Source organism: Nyctereutes procyonoides, unplaced genomic scaffold (genome assembly GCF_905146905.1).
Source record: "Nyctereutes procyonoides isolate TBG_1078 unplaced genomic scaffold, NYPRO_anot_genome, whole genome shotgun sequence".
Taxonomy (NCBI): Eukaryota; Metazoa; Chordata; class Mammalia; order Carnivora; family Canidae; genus Nyctereutes; species Nyctereutes procyonoides.
Window position 1 is genome coordinate 9,496,056 of NW_026575025.1, and position 25,021 is coordinate 9,521,076.

The window sequence follows — 25,021 nt, forward strand, 5'->3', positions numbered from 1 at the left end:
AAGTAGAAAAAAATATAACGTGAAGAAACTTGATAAAGCAATAGGATAGGTTGTTATGTTTGTCTTTTCTTAAAATCTCTATGCCCAATGTGGGGATTGAACTCTCTACCCTGAGATCAAGAGCCGCATGTTCCACTGACTGAGCCAGCCAGGCGCCCCAGGACAGATTATACTTATAAAGATACTTCTCAAGCTGTCTTGATGTATTTAAGTCTTTTTTTTAATTTAAATCTTAGTAGTAGATAAATTTGAAACTAAATATGTGAAACCTATTCAACAACACCCAGCATAAAAAAAGCTTCTTGTCTGCTTGGGGTGAGACTGCTAGAGATGGCTATTGGCCACTTTTATTCTGAAACAAGCCTCTATCTGAGGATAACTTGTTTAAATTTAGTATTTCCTAATACTGATACTTTCTTAGGTTCGCCTTTATTTTTAGGATGTATCTGAAATCTGCATTTTTAAAACTAAATTTAAGTCCTAACTGAACATACAAGTGTCAGTATTTTCATAGCAGGGACTTAATCTCATTCTAGGAAATCAAACACTGTACAACACACACACTCACACATATATATTAACTTCTTTCTGAATGCACCAGGGATTAACCAGAATTCCTGTACTTTCTAAGAATTGAGAAAATGCCTGCCCCAGCCAGATCAATGGCTGTTATACAACATAACCAACCCTTACCTTCACGTCAGCAATAAGAGCATCTTCATCTTCTATTCCTGTGGGGACACATTTCTTGTGCAGTGGCAGAGACTCCAACTTATCTACAAGACAGCGAAGGCCTTCAAGCTCAAAATGGGTCAGATGCACCTGTCTGTCCTTTCGGGGACTACACTGAGGATCCCACACTTGGCCATTGTGGGAGCCCCGGCTAGAGTCAGAGGATGAGTCCCCTGACAAGGTTTTCTTCAGACTTGGAAGACTTCGGCAGGTTTTGCCCAGTCCGTCATAATCCAGGTTGACCCCATTGGCTACAGGGCTAGTGAGGACAGAACGCCTATTGCTCAGGCGCCTTGGTTCTCGATCCACTGCTTCCTCATCCCCATTTCCAGATTCCAACCCATTTAACTCCAAATCTGCCAGTAGGAAGAAAAAATATAGTAAGAACATGACACTTGACCATGTGATCAACAAGAGAAAACAGCAGCATGGGAGGGACCCTGAGGTTATAAATGATGAGGCTGTGACATTTTAAAATGGTCTCTCCTTATCTCAACCCATTTTGCCCACTGCTGAAAATCATAGTTACAGGTAAGAATATGTTCCTGAGTCAGAAGGACAACTATGTGAATGATCAACTGATTTTTCAAAAGGTTGGGGAAGAGTCCGTCAACTGTGTGCTAGAAATAAGTCAGCTGAAAATGGCTGTGAATTAGTTTCAAGTCCAAACTGAAATTTGAGGTTATGATTTCATAACTTTTAAAAAGCAGATAGTATGAAGCACATTACTCATAGTTTTGTTAAAAGTTCTGGTCATAAAATTACAAACTTCAGAATTGAAATCCTATCAATATGGCTAACAAAATAAAGCAAGTATTTTTTTAAAAGAAAGATTTTGATAGTCAAGTTTTAACAAAAGAAAAATTGTTAAATGTTCACTGATTCTTTATTATGAAAGTAATACAAGAAACAGATTCTTAAACATACAAACAAACTGATGGTTACCAGAGGGGTGGTGGGTGGAGGTATGGGTGAAATAAGTGATGGGATTAAGAAGGGTAATTGTGATGAGCACCAGGTGCTGTATGAAGAGACGAATCACTATACTGCCCATTGAAACTAATATTACACTGCACTAACTGGAATTTGAATGAACTGGAAATTGAATAAAAACTTAAAAAAAAGAAAACTATAAAAGTTAACCAATCCAAATGGGAAAAAAGATAATCTATATTTACTATTAATTTTGAAAATATAGGATGGTGCAAAGAATAAGTCACCTCTTATCCCTCCATCCTTGGATAAAACGTCAACAGCTGATATATTTTCTTTCCATCTTTTTCTTTCTCTCTTTTTAAAAATTTTATTTATTTATTTGACAGAGAGAGAGAGAGAGACAGAGAGAGCAAGAGCGAGCATGCACAAGCAGGGGGAGCAGCAGGCAGAGGGAGAGACAAAAGCAGGCTTCCCACTGAACAGGGAGCCCACTGAACAGGGAGCCCATCCCAGGACCCTGAGATCATGACCTGATCTGAAGGCACTTAACTGAGCCATGCAGGTGCCCCTCCATCTTTTTCTAAGCATATGTGCATGACTACGATTGCACTGGGATTATGCTGCATATACAATTCTGTATCCTGCTTTCATGTACTGGGTGGTCATTTTTTATTTTCTTTTTTAATTTTTTTTTTATTTATTTATGATAGGCACACAGTGAGAGAGAGAGAGGCAGAGACACAGGCAGAGGGAGAAACAGGCTCCATGCACCGGGAGCCCGACGTGGGACTCGATCCCGGGTCTCCAGGATCGCGCCCTGGGCCAAAGGCAGGCGCCAAACCGCTGCGCCACCCAGGGATCCCCCATTTTTTATTTTCAAACAAGAATATAAACTATCTTCAAAGGAAAATACTGAAGCAAAAAAATATCTGGCTTAGACTGAAGATTCCATGGAAGATGTGACCACAGGATATTTCAGTCTTGGCTCCTCTGCACCTTAGAGCATGTAACAGCCTAAAAATGTATAACTGAAAGTATCTTGCCATCTGATAAAATACTTCTCTTGATATAAATTGGGGAAACATTAAAGCATACAGGTTAAGGATATAGACTTTAGAGTCTTACCAACTTGATTCAAACTATAGCTTTCTCACTTATTAACTATAAGATCATGAACAAGTTTTTTAATCTCCTTGAAACTTAATGTCACCATTTGTAAAATGAAGATTACAGTACCTACCTCACAGGTAATAATCAGAACTTAATGTATGTAAACTGCTTAGTAAAGTGCCTGGAATATAGTAAAAGTTAGCATGAGGACATGTTCTTAGTGTTTATTGTGCCAAAGGCCATTCTTTTTTTTTTTTTTTTTTGCCATTCTTTATACAGTAACACATAGTAGACAAATGATTATCTTTCTTACAGAGCTAAAATTAACAATTCAGACAAAGGAGAGATCCAGATATTTCATTTTGCCTAGTAATTCATGTCTGGGTAGGAGATCAGTTGTAAACAGCGTTGAACTTCAATGAATGAATTTGGTAGTTCCAAGCAGGTAAATTCATGTTTATGCAGAACACTTACCCATACTGAGGGACTCTTTTTGAAATTCCTTAGTTAGGTGGGAGCGGTTTGTTATGCAGTACACATAGCGCTCCAACACGTACCAACACATCTCATAGTAAAATGGATAACGGAACTTATTTGGAACCTATGTGGGAACAAAATAATGAGAAAAACAAGCTGATAACAATTTACAAGATAAAAGAGTAAGACAAATTGAATCACTGCAAAAATAAACCTAGGGAAGATACTCTAGTCAACAGGTAGGGTGGCATTTGGAACAAGAACCTAACTGGATCTGTCAACCTAAAAATTGCTGGTCTTGGGAAACAATCACTAAAATTAAAAGGTATTTAAGAACCACCAAAAAGGTGTCTTGGGAAAGTATCAAAAAGTAAGTTCTGGGACAGAGTAAAGTGTTAAGACACAATATAATTTTTTTTTAAGATTTTATTTATTTATTCATGAGAGACACAGAAAGAGAGGCAGAGACACAGGCAGAGGGAGAAGTAGGCTCCATGCAAGGAGCCTGATATGGGACTCCATCCTGGATCTGGGATCAGGCCCTGAGCCAAAGGCAGACGCTCAACCGCTGAGCCACCCAGGCGTCCCTAAGACACAATATACTTAGTTGAGAAAACCGTTTCAGGGTTCTTAGGATACAAAGGCCTGCCAAGCAGTCATGCCTTTACTACAAGTTTTAACCCAGAAGGCCATGGGACAAAGATCTAATGGATCTAATGGATAACAGGTTATGAGATGAAGTTATATGCTTTAATTATGTTCTTACCTATAGAAAAGTATGATTAGAGACTCATTCTCAAGCTATGTCTAGTTTAGGACATACAAGACTGCATATTTTCCCACCATCAGCTCTCAGCTGATCTGTACAGTATTTTGCAGTCTGCCCCAATGGCAGGTCCACAAATTAGATTGCTGCTCCACAAGGCCTAATCAGCCACTGCCTTTAGTTCCTTTCATTCTCTCCAGAAGCAGCATGAGATCATTCCAGCTGAATAATAATAAAAAGAACTGCTCTTCAGATCAAGCATAGTTGAAACAAAGGCAAATCAGCATGGATTAATCAGTGAGGAAGACTAACAATGGGGACTACCCTATATATATATTTTGCCATCTTCTTTTAGAGAGGACAACTTTCAAAAGGAGAACCCAATAATACGTTTAAGATTGTTTTGAATATGCAACTGAGAACATTCTCATCTTCTTTTCAAAGCTCCAGATCAGGTAGTATTCCTAAATCATGGAGATCTGGATGCAAGACCCTTTTCAAAACCCTTCACCAGGTCACAGAGCATGCCTGGAATGAGGAGATTACTTTCCTTATTGCAAGGCAAGAGAGGCATGTACTTTTCACTAGGTTTCCAATTTAGAGGAACTAGGCTCTGAAACTATCTTAAGTGGCTACAGTTTTAACAACTAAAAGACATTTTTCCTCCTTTATTTTAAAGTCAAATTAGGGGCACCTGGGTGGCTTAGTAGTAGAGCATGTAACTTGATCTCAGGGTCTTGAGTTCAAGCCCCACATCAGGCCTAGAGGCTACTTAAAAATATATAAATAAAAGTTTATTTTTAAGAAGGTCAAGTTAAGGGATTCCCTGGGTGGCGCAGCGGTTTGGCGCCTGCCTTTGGCCCGGGGCGCGATCCTGGAGACCTGGGATCAAATCCCACGTTGGGCTCCCTGCATGTAGCCTGCTTCTCCCTCTGTCTGTGTCTCTGCCTCTTTGTCTCTCTCTGTGTGACTATCATGAATAAATAAATAAAATCTTAAAAAAAAAAAGAAGGTCAAGTTAATTTACTTTGGTAAGGTGTGTGTGTGGGAACCACATAATTTTTTTTTTAAAGATTTTACTTATTTATTCATGAGAGACACAGAGAGAGAGGTAGAGACACAGGCAGAGGGAGAAGCAGGCTCCATGGAGGGAGCCGGACGTGGGACTCGATCCAGGGTCTCCAGGATCACATCCTGGACCAAAGGTGGTGCCAAACCGCTGAGCCACCTGGGCTGCCCAGGAACCACATAATTAGTAGATATTAGGTACCCCCAAATTATAATACACAGGTCTCTTTGTTCATCTTTTACACATATTAACACTTTTCTGGAAGGGTTTTTATTAAAAGTTCAGGACAACCCAAAATTCTGAAGCCCTCTAGGATTCTGTTGAGAGCTAAGTAAAATACTGACAGTTAAAAAAAAAAAAAATAGAGCACTAAACCTTTTATTTTTTACTTAGAACTCATCGGAATGCATTAACAACAGCCAAGATATCACACACCCAACCTACCTTATTATATTTTATCTATGTTGCCAAACACTACAGAGTATATAAATTACAAGACTGGGTTAGAATTTTTGGGGGGAGGGGATTTTTTTTTAATCCTCCTTATGAATTATTAAGCTTTTAAGTGCTATTAGTAGAATAATCACCAACACTCCAGTTTAAATAGTATGGTATTTCCACACTGGCATGGCAAAAGAAACCAAAAATATTGTCTTAAATTCACAACACACTTTATTTTTGTAAATTAACATATTAAATGGATGCCAGATTGCTATTGGCACATAAAAGGTTGGTGTAAAAAGCAATAATAATAATAATTTTTTAAAAAACCCACTGTGTACATTATGCAGGTGACTCAGTGAAATTTTTATAGAAACACAGAGGAGTTCCTTATTTAGAATAAAAGAATTAAGCTATAGAGAAAATGGAATAATATGGTGGTTAGACTGAAATTTGACATTTCTTGATACACAAAGTCTAGGAATATTAATCAAGATCAGTTATTAGAAGTTTAACAGTCTGCAAGAAACTTCATGCACAGATAACTCATTTCACCTATGTCAATGAATATACATTTTCCCTTTCTTCCTCAGTGAGCAACTCAGCAATTACGTCAGTAACTCATGGGCATAATATAGTAGTTTTTAGCCAAAAAAGGGGAATACTTTCTAAAACCTGATTTTCAGATTAAGTAAATAGGTAGTATCATCTCTGAGAACCATGGAGTTAAGTAAGAGTACTTTACTATGAAATTATGTAATTTCTCTCTTTTGAAACATTTTACCTATTATCATTATTACAATTTCAAACTTATTACTTTCTTGTAGTTTCATTACTCAACAAATAGAAATACACTTTCTTAAAAAAAGATTTTATGTATTTGAGAAAGCATGCGTGAGAGAGGAAACATGAGAGGGGGTGCACGGAGAGGGGGCAGCAGAGGGAGGAGAAGCAGATTCCCTGCAGGGGCTTGATCCCAGGACACCAAGACCATGACTTGAGCTGAGCTGAAGACACTCAACCAACTGAGCCACCCAGATGCTCCTATAAAATTTATTTTAAAAACACTGCAGCATCAGCATCTTTTTTTTTTTTTTTAAGATTTTATTTATTTATTCGTGAGAGAGAGAGAGAAGGAGGCAGAGACACAGGCAGAGGGAGAAGCAGGCTCAATGCAGGGAACCTGACGTGGGACTTGATCCCGGGTCTCTAGGATCACGCCCTGGGCTGAAGGTGGCGCTAAACTGCTGAGCCACCTGGGCTGCCCCATCATCTTTTTAAAAAGATTTTATTTATTTATTTGAGATTGAGCGCTCAGGAGCAGGAGGGACAGAGAGAGAAGGACAAATGGCTAGCTGCTCAGCAGGGAGGGGAGCTTGATGCAGGGCTTGATCCCAGGCCCCTGGGATCATGACCTAAGTTGAAGGCAGACACTTCACTGAATGAACCACTCAGGCACCCCATTTTTTTAAAGATTGATTTATATATTTGAGCACAGGAGCCCCATTTAAAAAAATTATTTATTTATTCATTAGAGAGACAGAGAGAGAGAAGCAGAGACACAGGCAGGGGGAGAAGCAGACTCCATGCGGGGAGCCCGACATGCAACTCGATCCAGGGTCTCCAGGATCAGGCCCTGGGCTGAAAGGTGGCACCAAACCGCTGAGCCACCCGGGCTGCCCAGGAGCCCCATTTTTTTAGGAGCCCCATTTTTAGGAGCCCCATTTTTTAAAAAGACTTATTTATATATCTGAGAGAGAAGTGCATGAGCAGGGGAAGGGACATGGGGGAGACAGAATCCCGAAGCAGACTCCCCACTGAGCATGGAGCTGGATTCCAGGACCCTGATATCCTGACCTGAGCCAAAATGAAGAGTTGGCTCCTTAAATGACTAAGTCACCCAGGGGTCCCAGAACTGCATCTTCTTATTTCAAATAGGGTAATCCCTATAACTCCAACAATGGTACTCCTGTAAGATAATAGGTAGCTCCTAACCAAAATACAGGTTTCAAAACAGGCACTAAAATGGCTAAGCGACCATGTTCACAGTAAGTAAGTCAATGATCATTCTTTCTAAAAATTGTAAATTCTTCACTACTTGCAATTTTTTAAATTTAACTTTGAAAAATTTCAAATTCATCAAAAAGTTTTAAGAACAGTATCATGAACAGTGCCTAAAGCATTATTCGAGATTCACCAGCTATTAACACTTCCCCACATTTGCTAATCTCTATTCATATATACTCATTATTATTCTGCTGAATTACTTGAGAGCAAATTGGGAACAGCACTGCCCTCTAAAGACTCTATACTCTAATTTCTGTTTAAGGTCAATACCATCTATCTATACCATTCATTTAAGATTTTATTTATTTATTCATGAGAGACACCGAGAGAGAGAAGAGAGAGAGAGAGAGAGAGAGAGAGAGAGAGAGAGAGAGAGAGGCAGAGACACAGGCAGAGGGAGAAGCAGGCTCCATCCAGGGAGCCCGATGTGCGACTTGATCCCAGGTCTCCAGGATCACACCCTGGCAGACGCTCAACTGCTGAGCCACCTAAGCATCCCTATACCTTAATCATCTGTAATTCAGCCCTTACCAGCTTGGGTTCTGCTAAAGAATTAAGCCCTGTTTCCTTATGACATGGGTTGACCAGCAAACAGCAGCTAGTGGATCTGATCTATTTTTGTAAGGCCTGTGAGGTAACAGTGTTTTCACATTCTTAAATGACTAAAAAACCCAAAACAAACAAACACCCACTAAACTAAAATTAGAGCATTTTGTGATACGGGAAACCTATATGAAATTCAATTTCACTGTCCATAAATAAAATTTTGTTTCATTTGAGCATGCTCATTTATTTAAGTATTTCATTCTACAAGGCAGTGAAGTACTTGCAGCAGATATTGTATGGCCCACAAAACCAAAAACATTCACTATCTGATTCTTTATGGAAAAAGTTTGCCAACTCTTGCCAGGGCATCCACTGCATTGTAAGGAATTAACTTTTTTCATATATATCTAGAATGGTATCGGCTATGTACCCTCCCACAGAAAACTAAGAGAGTAAGATGCACAAATCATTTTCTAAAGGACTTCACTCTCTCAAGGAACCCCAGCTGGGAAAAGCAGTATCATATTGATTTATTCAAGCACAACAGTTTGGGTGCTGGACAGTAATTGGAGTAAAGAAAGATACATGAATTCAAAGTCGTAAAAAAAAAAAAAAAAAGTCGTGACTCCTAAATTGATAAATCCCATTATATCTAATTATTCTAAGAGCATAAAAAATAAAAACATGGCTCAAGAGATTCCCCAATGTTCACTTCTAGCCCTATAAAAATCCAAGATACCAAGAACCTCAAAGAATCAGAGGTCCCCAAACCAAGCAACGTAGACCTCATTAAAGCCTTCTTCTCAGCGCCCCTGAAATGTCAACACTGCATTTTAACTCACAGAAAAATCGAAGTTTTGAGATAACTACCAATGAATCTCTTATAATATCTGTCTTAAATGGACACAATCTTTTTCACATCCAGTTGCTACACAGAATTACTTACCCGTGTCCGATCTTCAATGTTGTATATTTTTAATTGCATGGGGATATTGAAACTATGCAAAAAATTGCCTCCAAAGACTAATGTGTCTGTAGGAGTATACACAGCATGAATCCAGCCTAGAAGAAAGGGAGTGGAGGGCAGTGGCTTAAGCACATGTTATAATACGGGTCTCTCAGAAAACTAGACTCCTAGATCACACATTTTACTCTGATTCTGCCATTTAGTGGTAGATCAAGTTATTAAATCTCTTGCAGCCTCAATATCCTCTATAAAACTAATGTGCTCTATAAAAATTAAACTTTATATGGTTGTTAGCATTAAATCAGAAAATGCATGTAAAGTGTTTGGCATACAGCAAGCTTAACAAATGTTGCTTCTATTTATGGGAGCACCTACTGTGAAGACACAGTACAAGAGAGTTTACATGTATTTCCATTTACCCCTCAAAACAAAATGTGACAGAGATTTAAGTATTTGACCAACATGGTATCAGCAGGTAAACACATAGTCAGAATTCTTTTTTTTTTTTTTTTTTAATTTATGATAGTCACACACAGAGAGAGAGAGAGGCAGAGACATAGGCAGAGGGAGAAGCAGGCTCCATGCACCGGGAGCCCGACATGGGACTCGATCCCGGGGCTCCAGGATCGCGCCCTGGGCCGAAGGCAGGCGCCAAACTGCTGCGCCACCCAGGGATCCCCATAGTCAGAATTCTAATACATGTCTGTGACTCCAAAATCTGTGCTCCCAACTACTTATTTTATAAATAGTGACCTGATAAAAAATATCACTAATTTCTGCACTCTAGCACTTGCAGCCATCCCTTAAGAGAATGGGGAACAATCAGAATAGTGGCTAAACAACCCATTTTTCCTACCTTGCTTACCTGAGGGAATGACGAAGGTATAGCCCTGCTTGAGCTCAATGCGCTGGCAATCTGACACCCGGTCACCCAGAAAGATGTCTCCCTGTTTCCCTGACAGCAGCCAATTCTCGTACAGCTCCAGGTTGTGGGCTGTAGGGGGGATGAGCCAGAAGACCTGTGAGTTAAAAAACTTCAGTCTGTTAACAGCCATTGACATGACCCAGTCGTCTCCCTCAACAGGCACAACATTAAGGCCAACAGATAGAAGAGCAGAAAGCAATTCTCCTAGCATATAGAACCTGACCTTTTGGGAAATTCTAAAGGCTCTAACGAAGTAGATCTTTTCTGTCCTTCACTTGTGGAAATGGCATTAGAGCTTCCCTGGGGTTTGATTATGGAGTCTAGAACACACCCAGGACTGAGAGAGAAGAGGGGCATTCAGTTTGTTACCCAGGAAATCCCTTACTTGCCCCTAGTTGTCTGGCCTCTATAGTCCTAAGAAATACAGTTAGGTACAATATCTTCAAGAGATAGGCCTAGGTTGCTTTGTTCCAGGATAGCAACCAAGACCAAAAGGACAAAACCTTTTTTTTTTTTAAAGATTTTATCTATTTATTCTTCTTCTTTTTTTTTTTTTAAATCTATTTATTCATGAGAGACACACAGAGAAGGCAGAGACACAGGCAGAGGGAGAAGCAGGCTCCATGCAGGGAGCCCGATGTAGGACTCAATCCCAGAACTCTGGGATCACGCCCTGAACCGAAGGCAGACACTCAATTGCTGAGCCACCCAGGCATCCCAAAAGGAAAAAACTTAAGAAATCACTGAAATGGATCCAAAATATACAAAATACTTTTGGATTTGGAGGAGGTACAGTTGTTCTAAATTAGGACCTCACATTTTATTTATTTTTATTTATTTATTTGTTTGTTTATTTATTTGAAGGTTTTATTTATTTATTCATGATAGACACAGAGAAGGGCGGGGCAGAGACACAGGCAGAGGGAGAAGCAGGCTCCATGCCTGGAGCCCAACGCGGGACTCGATCCTGGAACTCCAGGATCATACCCTGGGCCAAAGGCACACGTTTGCTAAACTGCTGAGCCACCCAGGGATCCCCAGGACCTCACATTTAAAAGCATTATATTTTCAATCCAGTTCTACTTTTTCTTTCACAAATGTATCCACTTCTAGCAAAGGGGAAAAAGGATAACAATAAGAGTATAATAGTATGAACCTCTGACATTAATCCTTCTATTCTCACATAGCATTTAGAAACAATCTGACAAGCTTGTTTGAACGTAATTCTTTATGAATAAAAATAATCTTTCAAAATCTATTCATATCCTTCCTTGGAAAGGAATTAAAGGCTTCCTTTGGCCACAGTTCAGATCAATGCCTTCATAATTTGTTGGTATCATTGTGAATCCATGCAAAATTTGTACTGCTTTCTATTACATTATTACATTTCCATGTAAAGAAATTAACTTGTCTTCCTAAAACCACTTCCTTGCTTCATGTGCAGAATTCTGCCCTGGGAATCTAAAAATAGAGGACTGTTGAGGTTTACTAAGTATTGCGCCAATATTGGTGTAATGATAGACTAGAAGAGTATCAATTCCTACTGAAGTCTAGCCAAGAAGGTCAACTTAATCTACAATTCTCTCTAGAATAGAGGACAATTCCCTAATAGATTAATTTCCAGGGTATATTAAGCATGCATGAACTGAAGCAGAATCATAAAACCAGCTTCAGATTCCAACCCCCATCATAACTATGACCGTACCTTTCCCCCTTGATGGATATGATACCAAACAGAGGTACCACCGAAGTCCACATGGAAGTCAGTATAGCAGCCTCGAACACTCATTAGACAGTACCTGACCCGAAAAAAGCAGTTATTAGTGCACTGATGAAAAAAAGAGAACCTGCTTTACCACAATGCCACATTCTCCCCCTTTGCACGCATTTTCTACCTAATCAATTCCAAGTGCAAGGAACACAATTTCAATGTACCAGAGAATACATTTTCTTTAAACTATGTAATCATGGTTATGACACACTCTTCCCTTGGGAACTGTAAAGCCTACTGTTTAAAGAATTAATTCATCTTTTTGATCATTCAGGACACAGAGCAAGGCTCCGAAGGCAGGAACCAATCTTTGCTATCACTTTGGTTTCCCAATGCACCTGAGGATATGCAGGGAAAGCCACTTACTTCTGTACTTTGGGGTACTGCATCTCCAAGATGGCATTTGTTGATTCAGTCTGACTTTCCTTCAAGTGCCTTGGCCACATGTTGTCTACCCAGTCAATGAAATCCACCTTGAAAAAGAAAGAAGAAACATTTAGGATTCAATGGAAGGATGGGGATTAAAGAGAACTTTAAAGTCAAGAAAAATAGAATTTCTCAAAACACACACTGAAAGACTATGACTTCTTTATTTAATTTACTTTTTAAAGTAGGCTCCACATCCAGCATGGAGCTCAATACAAGGCCTGAACTCATGACCCTGAGATCAAGACCTGAGCTGAGATCAAGAGCCCAATGCTTAACCGACCGAGCCACCCAGGAGCCCCTGACAAACTATAATTTAATTATAGACAATCTGCTGGTGAATCAAAGGGTCAGTAGGCAAACATAATTATTCGGTGAAAAAAAAAGACTAATGGTTCCATGAATATGATCATAAAGGTAGCACTAATCAAAATGATGTCATTAAAAACACAGTGGTATCTCTTCTGTGTCAATACTGGTATAATCAGCTGTCCTTTTCTGATTCAATAAAAGGCTTAGTCTGGAAAGTACCAATAAACTTACCAAAAGATGTAACTCTGTTAGAGCAGCTAAGATATCAAAACTTAAAAAAAAAAAAAAAAAAGAACAAGAAAAAGGAAAGAAATCCAATGGAGATTTGTAGACTTGCACAACAATGTGCTATAGAATCTACTAGGTTAGGAATCAGAAGTTCCAGGCCTGTCATGTTCTCTCACATGCAAGTCTCTGGAACTCATTTGTAAAAGAAGGATGATTAACTCAAAATGATATTGTGAGGACTACATGTAATAGATGCTAAAACTTCTTAAGATAATATTACTAGAATTTAGTAATCTATTTTATTTTTTTCAAAGACTTTATTTATTTATTCATGAGGAAGAGACAGAGGCAGAGACACAGGCAGACAGAGAAGCAGGCTCCCCACAGGGAGCCCAGTGTGGGACTTGATGCCAGGTCTCCAGGATCACACCCTGGGCCGAAGGCAGGCGCTCAACCGCTGAGCCACCCAAGCGTCCCTAGGAATCTATTTTAAATAATATGTGCTCAAAGAAAGTTACAGCAGTATGAACTTATCTGCACTTTACAATGAGTTGTAGCATGTCCTGTACCTTCAAATGTGTGTACCATCCAACCACTGACCTCCAAGAAAGTCTCAGGGAGATAAAAATGTGAGCCAAACCATGTTTCCAGTACAGTACTGACATTACAAATACCTAACTTAAGGCTATAAACACATGTATTTGGTAAGTTTTAAAACAAAATCTGTATTTGATTATTTATTTCCTATATAGACCTAGATAAATGCATACAAGCTGTGTATAATGTTACAAGGCAGGTGGCTAGGGAACACTCAGATGTAAACTGTGTGAGAGTGGCTTGAAGGGATCACCAATGACATGCAAGTCATTGTCAAGAGCAATTATGAAGCTTAACTTGCGGCTCTACTTTAAAGGATTTCTGTTCAGAAAGCCAACAGTTTTAACCAAGCATCCACTGGGCCTAGAACACTCCATGAACTCCACCTTCCTTTCTTTCCCACAAAGTCTACTTTCTGTTTTCTTCACGTAGTGGTCGGCATCTCTCATCTCCTGGTATTCTCCTTTGGAAAGCCTTTAACAAAATAATGAGTATCTTACTTGTTCAAGACACTATAAGCTCTTATGTCTGGATGGGGAAAGGAAGGGTTAGGAACACATGGATTTTTTTTTCCCCCTTAAGATTTTTATTTGTTCATGAGAGACAGAGAGAGAGGCAGAGACCTAGGCAGAGGGAGAAGCAGGCTCTAGGACCCTGGGATCACAACCTGAGCCAAAGGTAAATGCTCAACCACTGAGCCACTCAGGTGCCCCTTGGCACCTCCTTTTAATTGGTATTATTAGGTATCATCTGACTACCAAGAGAATATTGTGTTAAGATATTCATATTTTTCTCCTTAGGTTAATCTTTAAGCTCTGGATAGGCCTTTTGCTAAATGGCCTGATCCATGAGAGAGCAAGTCTCCAGTAGAGGTAATCACCAGTTTCTACCTGTTCTGCATCAATACTAGGGCCAAAATGGTAAGAAGTCCAATACTTAGGACCTAATCTATTCATATGCTGCACAAAAAACCCCCCATGCCTTCCATGAATTAACTTTCCCATTACCAAGCAAATTTGCACATTGTTTATGTTGTTTTTCATCTATCTCTCAGGTACTGATAGAATGACAGCAGAAAATAATCTCTCCTCACCACAGAATCCCTCTTTATGCTAATAACCTATAAAAGGCACTTAAAGGTTGCCCACTTTCCTTTCCTTGCTCCTACTTTTTACACAGACTACTCCTGCCTGGAATTCTGGTTTTCTTTCCCTTTGCCTCCTCGTTTCCTTTATGTCAAGCTTAGCTATCACTTCCTCCAAAGAGCTTCCCCTCCTTAATTCTCCTCCAGTTATGTTAGAGGGGTCCTTCCTATTGCTCCTACAGTACTCTATTTATTCACATTTAAGGCACTCACCATTATTGTAGTTTGCAGAAATGTCTATCCTCTGGTCTTTCTTCCCTGTGAGACTCTAAGCACTTTGAGAATGAGAAGGACTTTATTTTCCATAGGTCCTCTAGCACCTAGCATAGTGTTCAGCATGTGGCAGGCACTTGAACAAGTAATAAGCTAATTCCGAAGGTGTGAATGTCATAGAGAACAAAAGATTATGTAGTTTATGTGAAAGATTATTACATGAATAAGTGTATTTGTTCAAACTCATTGAAACGTACACTTAAAATGGGTATACTTTATTGTATGTCAATTGTACCTCAATAAAGTTGGTTTTCGAAAAAGCATTATTGAGATATATTGGAAAAGACTTAGATAAATGGAGGGATACACTTCAGGGAAAAATAATCCCGTAAATAAATAAATAATGCCTCAGCAGAATAAGCATACTGCTGCTTACATAGCAAGGTCATTAAAAGTTTTCCTGCTTTCAGGTGACCTTGGTAATATCTCAATCTTTCCAGCCATGTTTTAGGTCCCTAAAAAATACTGGTTCATTGTTTTCTGCCCACTAGAAAATTTTTTCTTTTAAGATTTTATTTGATAGAAAGAGAGCATGCACACACAAGCAGGTGGAGCAGTAAGCAGAGGGAAAGAGAGAAGCAGACTCCCCCACTGAGCAGGGAGCCCAGGACTCTGGGATCATGACCTGAGCTGAAGGCAGATGCTTAACTGACTGAGCCACCTAGGTGCCCCATCGAGAAAATGTTCTATTTCTTTTTTTTTTTTAATTTTTATTTATTTATGATAGTCACAGAGAGAGAGAGAGAGGCAGAGACACAGGCAGAAGGAGAAGCAGGCTCCATGCACTGGGAGCCCGACGTGGGATTTGATCCCGGGTCTCCAGGATCGCGCCCTGGGCCAAAGGCAGGCGCTAAACCGCTGCGCCACCCAGGGATCCCAGATAAAGCTTTCTTAATGAGAAATTCTGTTTGTTTGTTTTTCTTCATTTAATTAATTATTTTTGAGAGAATGAGAGAGCAAGCAGGGAGGGGCAGAGGGAGAGACAGAATCTTAAGCAGGCTCTGCTCAGTGTGGAACCCAACACTTGGGCTTGATCTTATGACCCTGAGATCATGACCCAAGGTGAAATCAAGACTCAGATGCTTAACCAATAGAGCCACCCAGGTGCCCCATATTTTTTATTTATTTTATTATTTTTTTAAAATATGGGACCAGGTGTATAGCCCAATGCAGACTCAACACAGGGCTTGAACTCATAACCCCAAGGTCAAGACCTGAGCTGAGATCAAAAGTAGGAGGACATTTAAGTGACTGAGCCATTCAAGCACCCTGAGAAATTCTGTATTTAGTTGTAGCATCTTCAGTAATAAGAAGTAGTGACAAAAAAATTATACTGTCTCTTCAGATAATAGTGAAATACTGAGAACATTTTCTTGCTGGTCTGTACATAACAATTCTTAGTGATGATAACAATGCAACTTACTAGTAAGCTAAATGTAGGTGTATATATAAAATAACAAAATAAAAGCAATCATAATTTAACTTTGAAAGTCAAAAGGTATAATTAGGATAATTTAAATGAAGAAAGAATAAAACACTGAGATCTTGACTTTTTTTTTTTTAAGATTTATTTACTTATTCATGAGAGACACAGGCTGAGAGGAGAGAGGCAGAGACATACAGGCAGAGGGAAAAGCAGGCTCCTTGCAGGGAGCCCAATGCAGGACTCGATCTCGGATCCCAGGACCACGGCCCAAGCCAAAGGAAGGCGCCCAACCGCTGAGCCACCCAGGCGTCCCTGAGATCTTGACTTTAAAGGAAATGATTAGAATATTACAAGTTCTGCTGTTGTAGTTGAAATATGTAACTCAAGTGAGTTCTGAGACAGGAATTAAACGACTAGGCATATTTCAAAAGCGAAATAAGTGTTTCAACAGTCTGTAGACAGCCACTACTTTGCAAAGAGATGAGCTAAATCAGTATCTTCAGGAGAGCTAAGGATAAAAAACAACTTTTTCTTAGGATGGCTTGTCAGTTTATTGATACTAGTCATCCAGTGGAATCTGCTCAAGAAACCATCTCATAAAATTGATCACTTGTCTCTAAACTAGTTTTCCCTCAATCTTTTCAGCAAGTGCAAACCCACAAGATAAAATTAGTCAAACTTCATACTGACAGTTCTTTTAAGAGTGAATTTCAAGACACTTTTCCATTACATGCAAAGACCAATGTTCTTAAATTAAGTTACTGGTAAGCATAATTAAATTGCCCGTCTCTATATAAAATTAAGTGATATAAAAATGGTGAATTTTCTAAAAATGAGTTATTATCAAACTATTTCATCAATTTCATCTTGGTATGTATAAAAAGTTATAAATTCTCCCCATTATATATAAACAACCCTTTGGATGACAATGATAATGTGGAAAAAATAATTAGACTAACCGTGGAGGGCCTCTGCACCATGTTCTCCAGCCTGGTGTGGCTGAACTCTAGGCTGATGACATTATAGAGTTTTTCTCGCTCCTCCTCTGGGGTTTCATAATAGCGTGTCCACTGAGCCATGGTCATTTCAATGCCTTTTTGTGTATTCACATCCATGACATCCACCATGCGACGACTCCCTGCCATGAAAGACGTATCAATCATCTCTACTGAGCCACTACTATCCTTAAATATATTAAGAATATAAAATACAAGTGGAAGGAAACAAACTATCCTCTATTTAAGATATTCAAGTAAAAAACAAAGACAGAGTTGTCACTTAAGAGGATAATCAACAGAAAATCAAACCACAGAGAATGGGAAAGATAACAGGTAATATTAAAAGCAATTTCCTAAAAAAAAAAAAAAATAAATAAATAAATAAATAAATAAATAAATAATAAAAAATAAAAGCAATTTCCTATGGCATATTTCATTATGGTCAGGCAACGAATCTTCTATTCAATAACTCACTCAATTCCAACAACTCTAAATGTTAAGTACTAATCTCCCTCCATTTCATAGATGAGAAAACAGGTGTTATGTAACTTGCAGGACAAAATCCTGGAACTCTAGACCAACTCTAGAATCAATGCTCTTATCTACTGAGCAACACTGTTTTGAAGCAATTTTGAGGACCTAGATCTATCCCCCATAATTTGAATAAAGGATCCACTATACAGTGATACATTTTTTTTAAAGATTTTATTTATTTATTTGAAAGAGTGAGAGAGAAAGTACAAGCAGGGGGAATGGTGGGCAAAGGGAAAGGGAGAAGCAGACTCCCTGGGGCTCAATCCTAGGACCCTGGGGATCATGACCTGAGTTGAAGGCAGACGCTTAACTGACTAAGCCACCCAGGTACACCAATTCTTTTGTTTAAAAGGGTTATTTCCCAAACCTGTTAAGCATTTCTTTTCTTTTTCTTTTTTTTTAAATTCATGAGATATATATATAGAGAGAGGCAGAGAAACAGGCAGAGGGAGAAGCAGGATCCCTGCAAGGAGGCTGATGTGGGACTTGATCCCAGATCCTGTGATCACGCCCGGAGCCCAAGGCAGACGCTCAACCACTGAGCCACCCAGATGCCCCATGCATTTTTTTTTTTTTTATGACAGTCACAGAGAGAGAGAGAGAGAGAGGCAGAGACACAGGCAGAGGGAGAAGCAGGCTCCATGCACCGGGAGCCTGACGTGGGATTCAATCCCGGGTCTCCAGGATCGCGCCCCGGGCCAAAGACCGGCGCTAAACCACTGCGCCACCCAGGGATCCCCGCCCCATGCATTTTTAATATAAATCCGCCTTTTCATTAATTCAACAAATATTTACTGAATGATAAAGATACTATGATGGGCACAAAGATCTATATCAGATTTTCAACCAGCTACAACAACTACAACACAAGGCAAAATACATAAAATAGCATGGGGGGAATAACAATAGCTTTAAAGCCAAAGATACCCTAAATTTAAATATCAGCTCTAATAATAGTTGGGAAAGTTATTTAACTTCTCTGAACCTTATTATCTTCTACAATTTGGGAATAATATCACCTTGTAGGCTGCTATGTGGATATAGTCAATGAAGTAAAATGTTCAGGATGAAGTAGGTGTCAATTAAATAGTAGTAATAAATGGAAAATATCTTAAAATATATATATATATATATTAGACTGGCTGGAGAAGACTTTTTATAAAAAAGGAGCAAGAAGAGACATTTAAGTTGGGACTTGAAGAATAAACAGAATCTCAACAAGAAATATTCAACAGAAAATTACAAGCATAGGTAGGATAGCTAAAAAGTTAGGATATAGTGATCAAGAAACGGGGAGAAAGAATAAAAACCTGCTGGTGAAATACTAAGAATACTATTCAATTTGTAAGAAACTAACAATAATACCTACTATATAACTGGTCTTCGTGGTTATAACCAGTGGTATATATAACCTGGTCCCGGGACACCTGGGTGGCTCAGTGGTTGAGCACCTGCCTTCGACTCAGGGCCCGATCCTGGAGCGCGGGATGGAGTCCCACATCGGGCTCCCTGCATGGAGCCTGCTTCCCTCTGCCTGTGTCTCTGCCCCCCCCCTCATGAATAAATAAAATCTTTAAAAAGGAAAGAAAAGACCTGGTCCCCTGCCTCTAAGAAGTTTAAAGTCTAGTCACAGATAAGAGATAATAGGAGGACAAGAATATGGCCACAATAAAGTAGACATGGCAGAATACAATAAATATAGCTGATAATACAAAATAATAAACCACACCCACCCTTCATATTTTGGAAAAAAATGTGAATGCTAAATCAAAATTGCCTTGAATACCATTTTATATCCACTGTGATGGCCTTAAGTCAAAAAAAAAAAAAAAAAAGAAGGGGAAATTAGTAAGTGATGGCAAGGAAAACTGGAACCCTCAAGACTTTGCTGGTAACAATGTAAAGCGGTGCAGCTACTATGGAAAATAGGGTGGTGGTTCCTCAGTAAGTTAAACAGCAAATGACCATATGATCTAGCAATTTCCACTCCTAGATATGCATCTAAAGAGTCAAAATCAGATGTTCAAACAAGAACTTGTACATGAATGTTCATAGCAGCTCTAGTCACAATAGTTAATAGTTAAAGGATGGAAACAGGAGTGTCTGGGTGGCTCAGTTGGTTAGGGTCTGCCTTTGGCTCAGGTCATGATCTCAAGGCCTTGGGACAGAGTCATGTATTTGGGGGGGGTGTCCCTGATCAGCGGGGAGCCTGCTTCTCTCTCTCCCTCTAAAGGATGGAAACCCAAATGTCCACTAATAAGTGAATGGATTAACAAAATGTAGTATACTCACGATGGAGTATTATTCAACACTAAAAAGGAATGAAATGCTGTTACATGCTAGAACATAATACATATATAACAGACACAAAAAGCTACATATTTTATGATTCCATTTATATGAAATACCCACAACAGGAAATCCATAGAGAGTACAATAGTGGTTGCTAGGACTGTGAGTAGCAGGTAATGGGGAGTGACTAATAGATATGGAATTTCCATTTCAGGTGATGAAAAAGTTCTAGAATTAGATACTGCTGATGACTGCATATTGTGAACATACTTAATGGCACTGAGTTGTATACTTTAAAATTATTATAATGGTAAATTTTATGTTATTTGTATTTTACCACAATTTAAAAAAGTGAATGCTTTTCTTCAAGAATGCAGATCAAAGCAAAAGCAATTCCATTCTGCCAATGGTACCAGAGCATCTAATACTCTGTATGTACCAGAGCATTTAGATAAAATAATGAATTGTAATAACACCTAACATTTACTAAGCATGTACTATGCGTCAGACACTATTCTGAGCACTTCATATTTAAGTAACTTGTCCAAGGTTATACAGCTAGTACTTAGTAGAGCTGAAATCTGAAACCAGACAGTTTTGTTTGATTCCATACTCTCAACCAATATATCCCATCACCTAAAGTGTACATGATAGATTGGTATTATTCTTTATGGGACATGAACTGACACTGGAAATGCAGCATTTTACGTTAGGTAGAAGTGTGGATTAGCCAAAGTACATATACTGATAATGGATTATTGCAATCACCAATATTTTGTTCACTACATTTTGACAATCATTAGTTATCCAAGAAAAAAAATCTGGACTTCAAACAACTTGGATGGGTGTAAAGTCAGGCATCAGCTGAAATTTATAGTAAGTCTATTAGGTTAGATACAATCACTGCTCTGTTTTAAAGATTTACTTTAGAGAGTCAGAGAGTGCACACACGCATGCGAGAGTAAGCAGGTAGAGGGGCAAAGGAGGAGAATTCTTTGAGTAGACACGCCACTAAGGATGGAGCCTGATGCGGGGCTTGATCTCATCATGGCCCACAAGATGATGAGCTGAGCCAAATCCAAGAGACAGATACTTAACCAATTGAGCCACCCAGGTGCCCCACTGCTGCATTTTAAATCATGGCAAAGATATCTACGATCACTCAAAGGTCTATTTGTTAAATATAAGGTTATGAAGGGCTTCCAAAGATCATTATTAGCAGTGAACATCTTACTGAGGAAATAGGGAAGTAGGGAAAAATTTAAAAGGAGACTAGTGAGTGAATAAGTGACTAAGTCCTTCTATTTGTATAACTCAGAAATGTGGATACTCTTGATGGGATCCAGAAGACTTTATTTTTAACAAGTACCACAGATAATTCTGAGGCAGAGCATTTGTGGATCACAAACCATAAGAATGCCTGACCAATAGAGAAAAGCTATGGTAGCCCATTAACTTATTACTACCCTGGAACTCTGTTAGGAAAAGAAGCCCAGTGATGAACCTGTAAGTACTCAAGACTTTCTGAGGTCCCCTGAGTGAGCCCTGCTTTGTGAAAAGTGGGAAAGCATTTTAATTACTCAACAGATTTACTGAATACCTACTATACTCCAGAGATCTTGTAGATAGTAGGAAATACACAGTGATAGGTAGATAGCTGCAATCTAACAAAGAACTAGTGTGGAAGTAAAAAATACAGGGAATTAGAGAATTTTTCTCTACCTGAGCTATATGTAGGACTTTCACCTCTTGGATAAACAAGTTATCCAGATCCCTAAAAAGGGCCCTCAAGTGGCTAAGAGACAGTACTGCAAATACTTAATTTCCAAAGCCGAAGGTTGCACTGGAACTTCAACATAGAGGACAAAACTTAATAGAAGTTGTAATGTTGGAAGGAAAACATCAGAAAAACCTCCTTTTGTTTCATGACTTGCTGGAAACATTTCCAAGAGGTTTAAATCCACCTTATTACTTAATGTGTATAGGAGAGTGACCATATCTGAATTCCTAAGGATCCTGATGGGTCTCAGGACTACACTGAATATGTATCAAATGATCTGTAGAAAATTGATCTGAATCTTTACTGACACCAGAAAGCTGTCTTCTTTAATTAAATTAATCTAATTTGCTTTCCTTTCCTAAATTTTGAATAAAATATAAATCATAAAATATAAAGACTCAAATTAACCAGTCACTGATAGAGATTTTAATATATCTATTTCTTGGCTTACACAGATTTAAAGTAATCTCTCCACCCACCATGGGGCTCGAACCTACAACCCCAAGATAAAAGAGTTGCATGCTTCAGCTTACAAAGTTTTAAATGTTAGCCAAATTACCAAATGTAGCATTGGTGAAAATTTCCTGGAAATTTCTCTACTGCTTGTCAGGAAAGAATCACAGATATGAAGTTTTATTCTTGATTCAGAGATAGAAAATGTTCTGGAATAGGCTCTTCATGGAAAGAAGGAGGGATGCACAGTGATAAAACAGTAGGTGTGAAAGAAATAGAGTTCTACGCCTAATGAGTACTCAATGAAGCTACTGTGTAACTCCCTTTGAGAAAATTCTCAGTTGCTAATAGTTTTTATTAAGGAACTACTTCATGTAGTATACTTCAATCAAATATGTACTTCCATAGTCCTAAGCCTTAAATCTTAGTCAGAAATTTAGAACTCCGTTTCAAGTCTTATATCTTTGACTCAATGACACAAAGGCCACAAGCTTAATACTTACCCACACACATTTTGACATCATTCACAGTGAAGTCTGGATCTGGCATCCTATGAAACAAACATCAGGAAGTATAAATGGGAAGCACACCTTCTTTAGTCAGTGTGAGTTTTTTCTTAGAGTACTAAAAACTTTTTTTTTTAAAGATTATATTTATTTATTCGTAGAGACAGAGAGAGAGAGGGGCAGAGACACAGGCAGAGGAAGAAGCAGGCATCATACCGAGAGCCTGACGTGGGACTCGATCCAGGGTCTCCAGGATCACGCCCTGGGCTGCAGGCGGCGCTAAACCGCTGCGCCACTGGGGCTGCCCAGTACTAAAAACTCTTAAGTTGAGACATATAAAGACTATATTTAGGTTTAACAATATATTTTAAATATATATAAAACTATATTTTAAATATAAATATAAAAAAGAATATCAACAAAATGCTAACAAGTGGTTATCTCAGGGTAATAGATTTTTTAAAATTTTTAAGATTTTTATTTATTTGTTTATTCATGACACAGATTTTAAGAGATTTAATTTATTTTTTAGCTCAACCAGTATTTTCTCATTTAACTAACAACCACGAATTGTTTTTGTAACAATATAAGAAAAATACATCCTTTTAAAATCTAAATGGGGGATTATTTTCAATTACTGCTTTGTGTTATCAATACTGCATTGTCTATAGCTCTGCTGTAACATAGTCATTCACAATCACATCCAATTAGGCTGAGAATACTTACTTTATTCCAAGTCCATCAGAATTCTTGAAAATCAGAGGGTCTCTTAAGCCACCTCGCTGGATATATTCTACATTAAAATCTGTCACCATAGGAAAACAGTTGTTAGAAAGGCAAGGGGTATCGCTGGAAAAAGATACAAGGACCATAAAAAAGATCCTAAGTAAGATGGTGGAAATAGTGTCTGTTGTTTCTGTGTATACAGTTTTGCTCAGACAATACACGCTTGTTATTAAGAAGCATGTCTCAGGATACAGGAAAAGCACACTGAGAGGCAGGGCTCAAAGAGTTTTGCTAAGTCTATATTTCCACAGTAAATTCAGAATTTAACCAACAGGAAGTAGTACTATTAATGAGTCATCTTATAAATCCTAAGCTGAAATTATCATCACCATGTCTCTTAATAGCCAAAAAATCCAAAATAGGCCAAAAAATGTAATTCTGTCCACTACAATACATACTATGACATCCTTGTCAGTTTGCCAAGGAGCAAAGCTACATGGTACACGTGGAATCCCACTTCTGGTTTTGTTTGGGGGAAGAGGGTACATGCATAAAATAATTTTTACTGTATTATTCTTAATTACATCTAAAACAAAGGATAGGAGAAGAAGGAAATGGTTTTCAGGGGAAAACCCCTGGCCCTGCTTGTTTCTTCTCATATAGCAGAGAATGACTCACAGGGTGGGAGGATTAGGGAAGGGTGGGATGTGTGTGTGTATGGCATTGTATTGTGTAATGAGAGAAAATAGCATCACAGAATCAACAGGCAATATTTTAGTTGTACAGATGCTGAGCCCAGTTCCCAGAATCTACAACTTCTGACCTTTCCCCTCCATAAAAGTAACAAAATTTGATACTGATACTGACCTTTTCCCTCCATAAAAGTAACAAAATTTGCATTATATTTGTTGGTGTGGAGCTTCTCTTCCAAGTCAAAAGTTCTTTTCCCTTCAATTTCATCATCTGAAATGCCATCATCTTCATAGCGTCGTCGCATGGTACCACGCTGGGGAGAGAGGGACATAAGGATCAATCTTGTACTTTTTCATGCCTCTCTAAAAGCTCATTAAGCACACTTCAACTTCACAAACTTCCAACTTCAGTTATTATATCAAACATCAATTTTCCTTGCCTTATATATCCTTCTCTCAACTAAAGGTCAGCTAATATTCTCAAGATGTACATAATATAACATAATTTTGATAAGTCACTGGTTCCCTACTTGTGAATTTTACCTATGCTGACTCTTTGAGTCTAGAGATACAAACTTAAAATAGAAACAGGTCAAATAGGGTCCACTAAAGATTAGGGACAAACTGACTTTTTAGATATTTCAGGTCAGAATACAAAATACACCATTTTCATAGGGGAAAAAGCTAGACCTGCATTAGCTTTCTTTTTTTTTAATATTTTATTTATTTATTCATGAGAGACAGAGAGAGAGAGAGAGAGAGAGAGAGAGAGAGAAAGGCAGAGACACAGGCAGAGGGAGAAGCAGGGTCCATGTAGGGAGCCTGAT

General features: G+C 38.6%; 1 protein-coding gene across 2 annotated transcripts in view; it reads right to left on the reverse strand.

Annotated features, from left to right (window-relative positions):
• KDM2A (lysine demethylase 2A) overlaps positions 1–25,021 on the reverse strand; it is a 115,385-nt gene that overhangs the window by 24,838 nt on the left and 65,526 nt on the right. For both annotated transcript variants that reach the window (XM_055310134.1, XM_055310138.1), the window contains exons 3-12: positions 24,370–24,508; positions 23,503–23,581; positions 22,774–22,820; positions 17,173–17,351; positions 12,174–12,280; positions 11,742–11,835; positions 9,977–10,130; positions 9,091–9,206; positions 3,253–3,379; positions 694–1,088 (exon numbers count right to left, since the gene is read on the reverse strand). In XM_055310134.1, the coding sequence (XP_055166109.1) occupies positions 694–1,088; positions 3,253–3,379; positions 9,091–9,206; positions 9,977–10,130; positions 11,742–11,835; positions 12,174–12,280; positions 17,173–17,351; positions 22,774–22,820; positions 23,503–23,581; positions 24,370–24,508 (1,437 nt within the window). The remainder of the gene's footprint in view (positions 1–693; positions 1,089–3,252; positions 3,380–9,090; positions 9,207–9,976; positions 10,131–11,741; positions 11,836–12,173; positions 12,281–17,172; positions 17,352–22,773; positions 22,821–23,502; positions 23,582–24,369; positions 24,509–25,021) is intronic.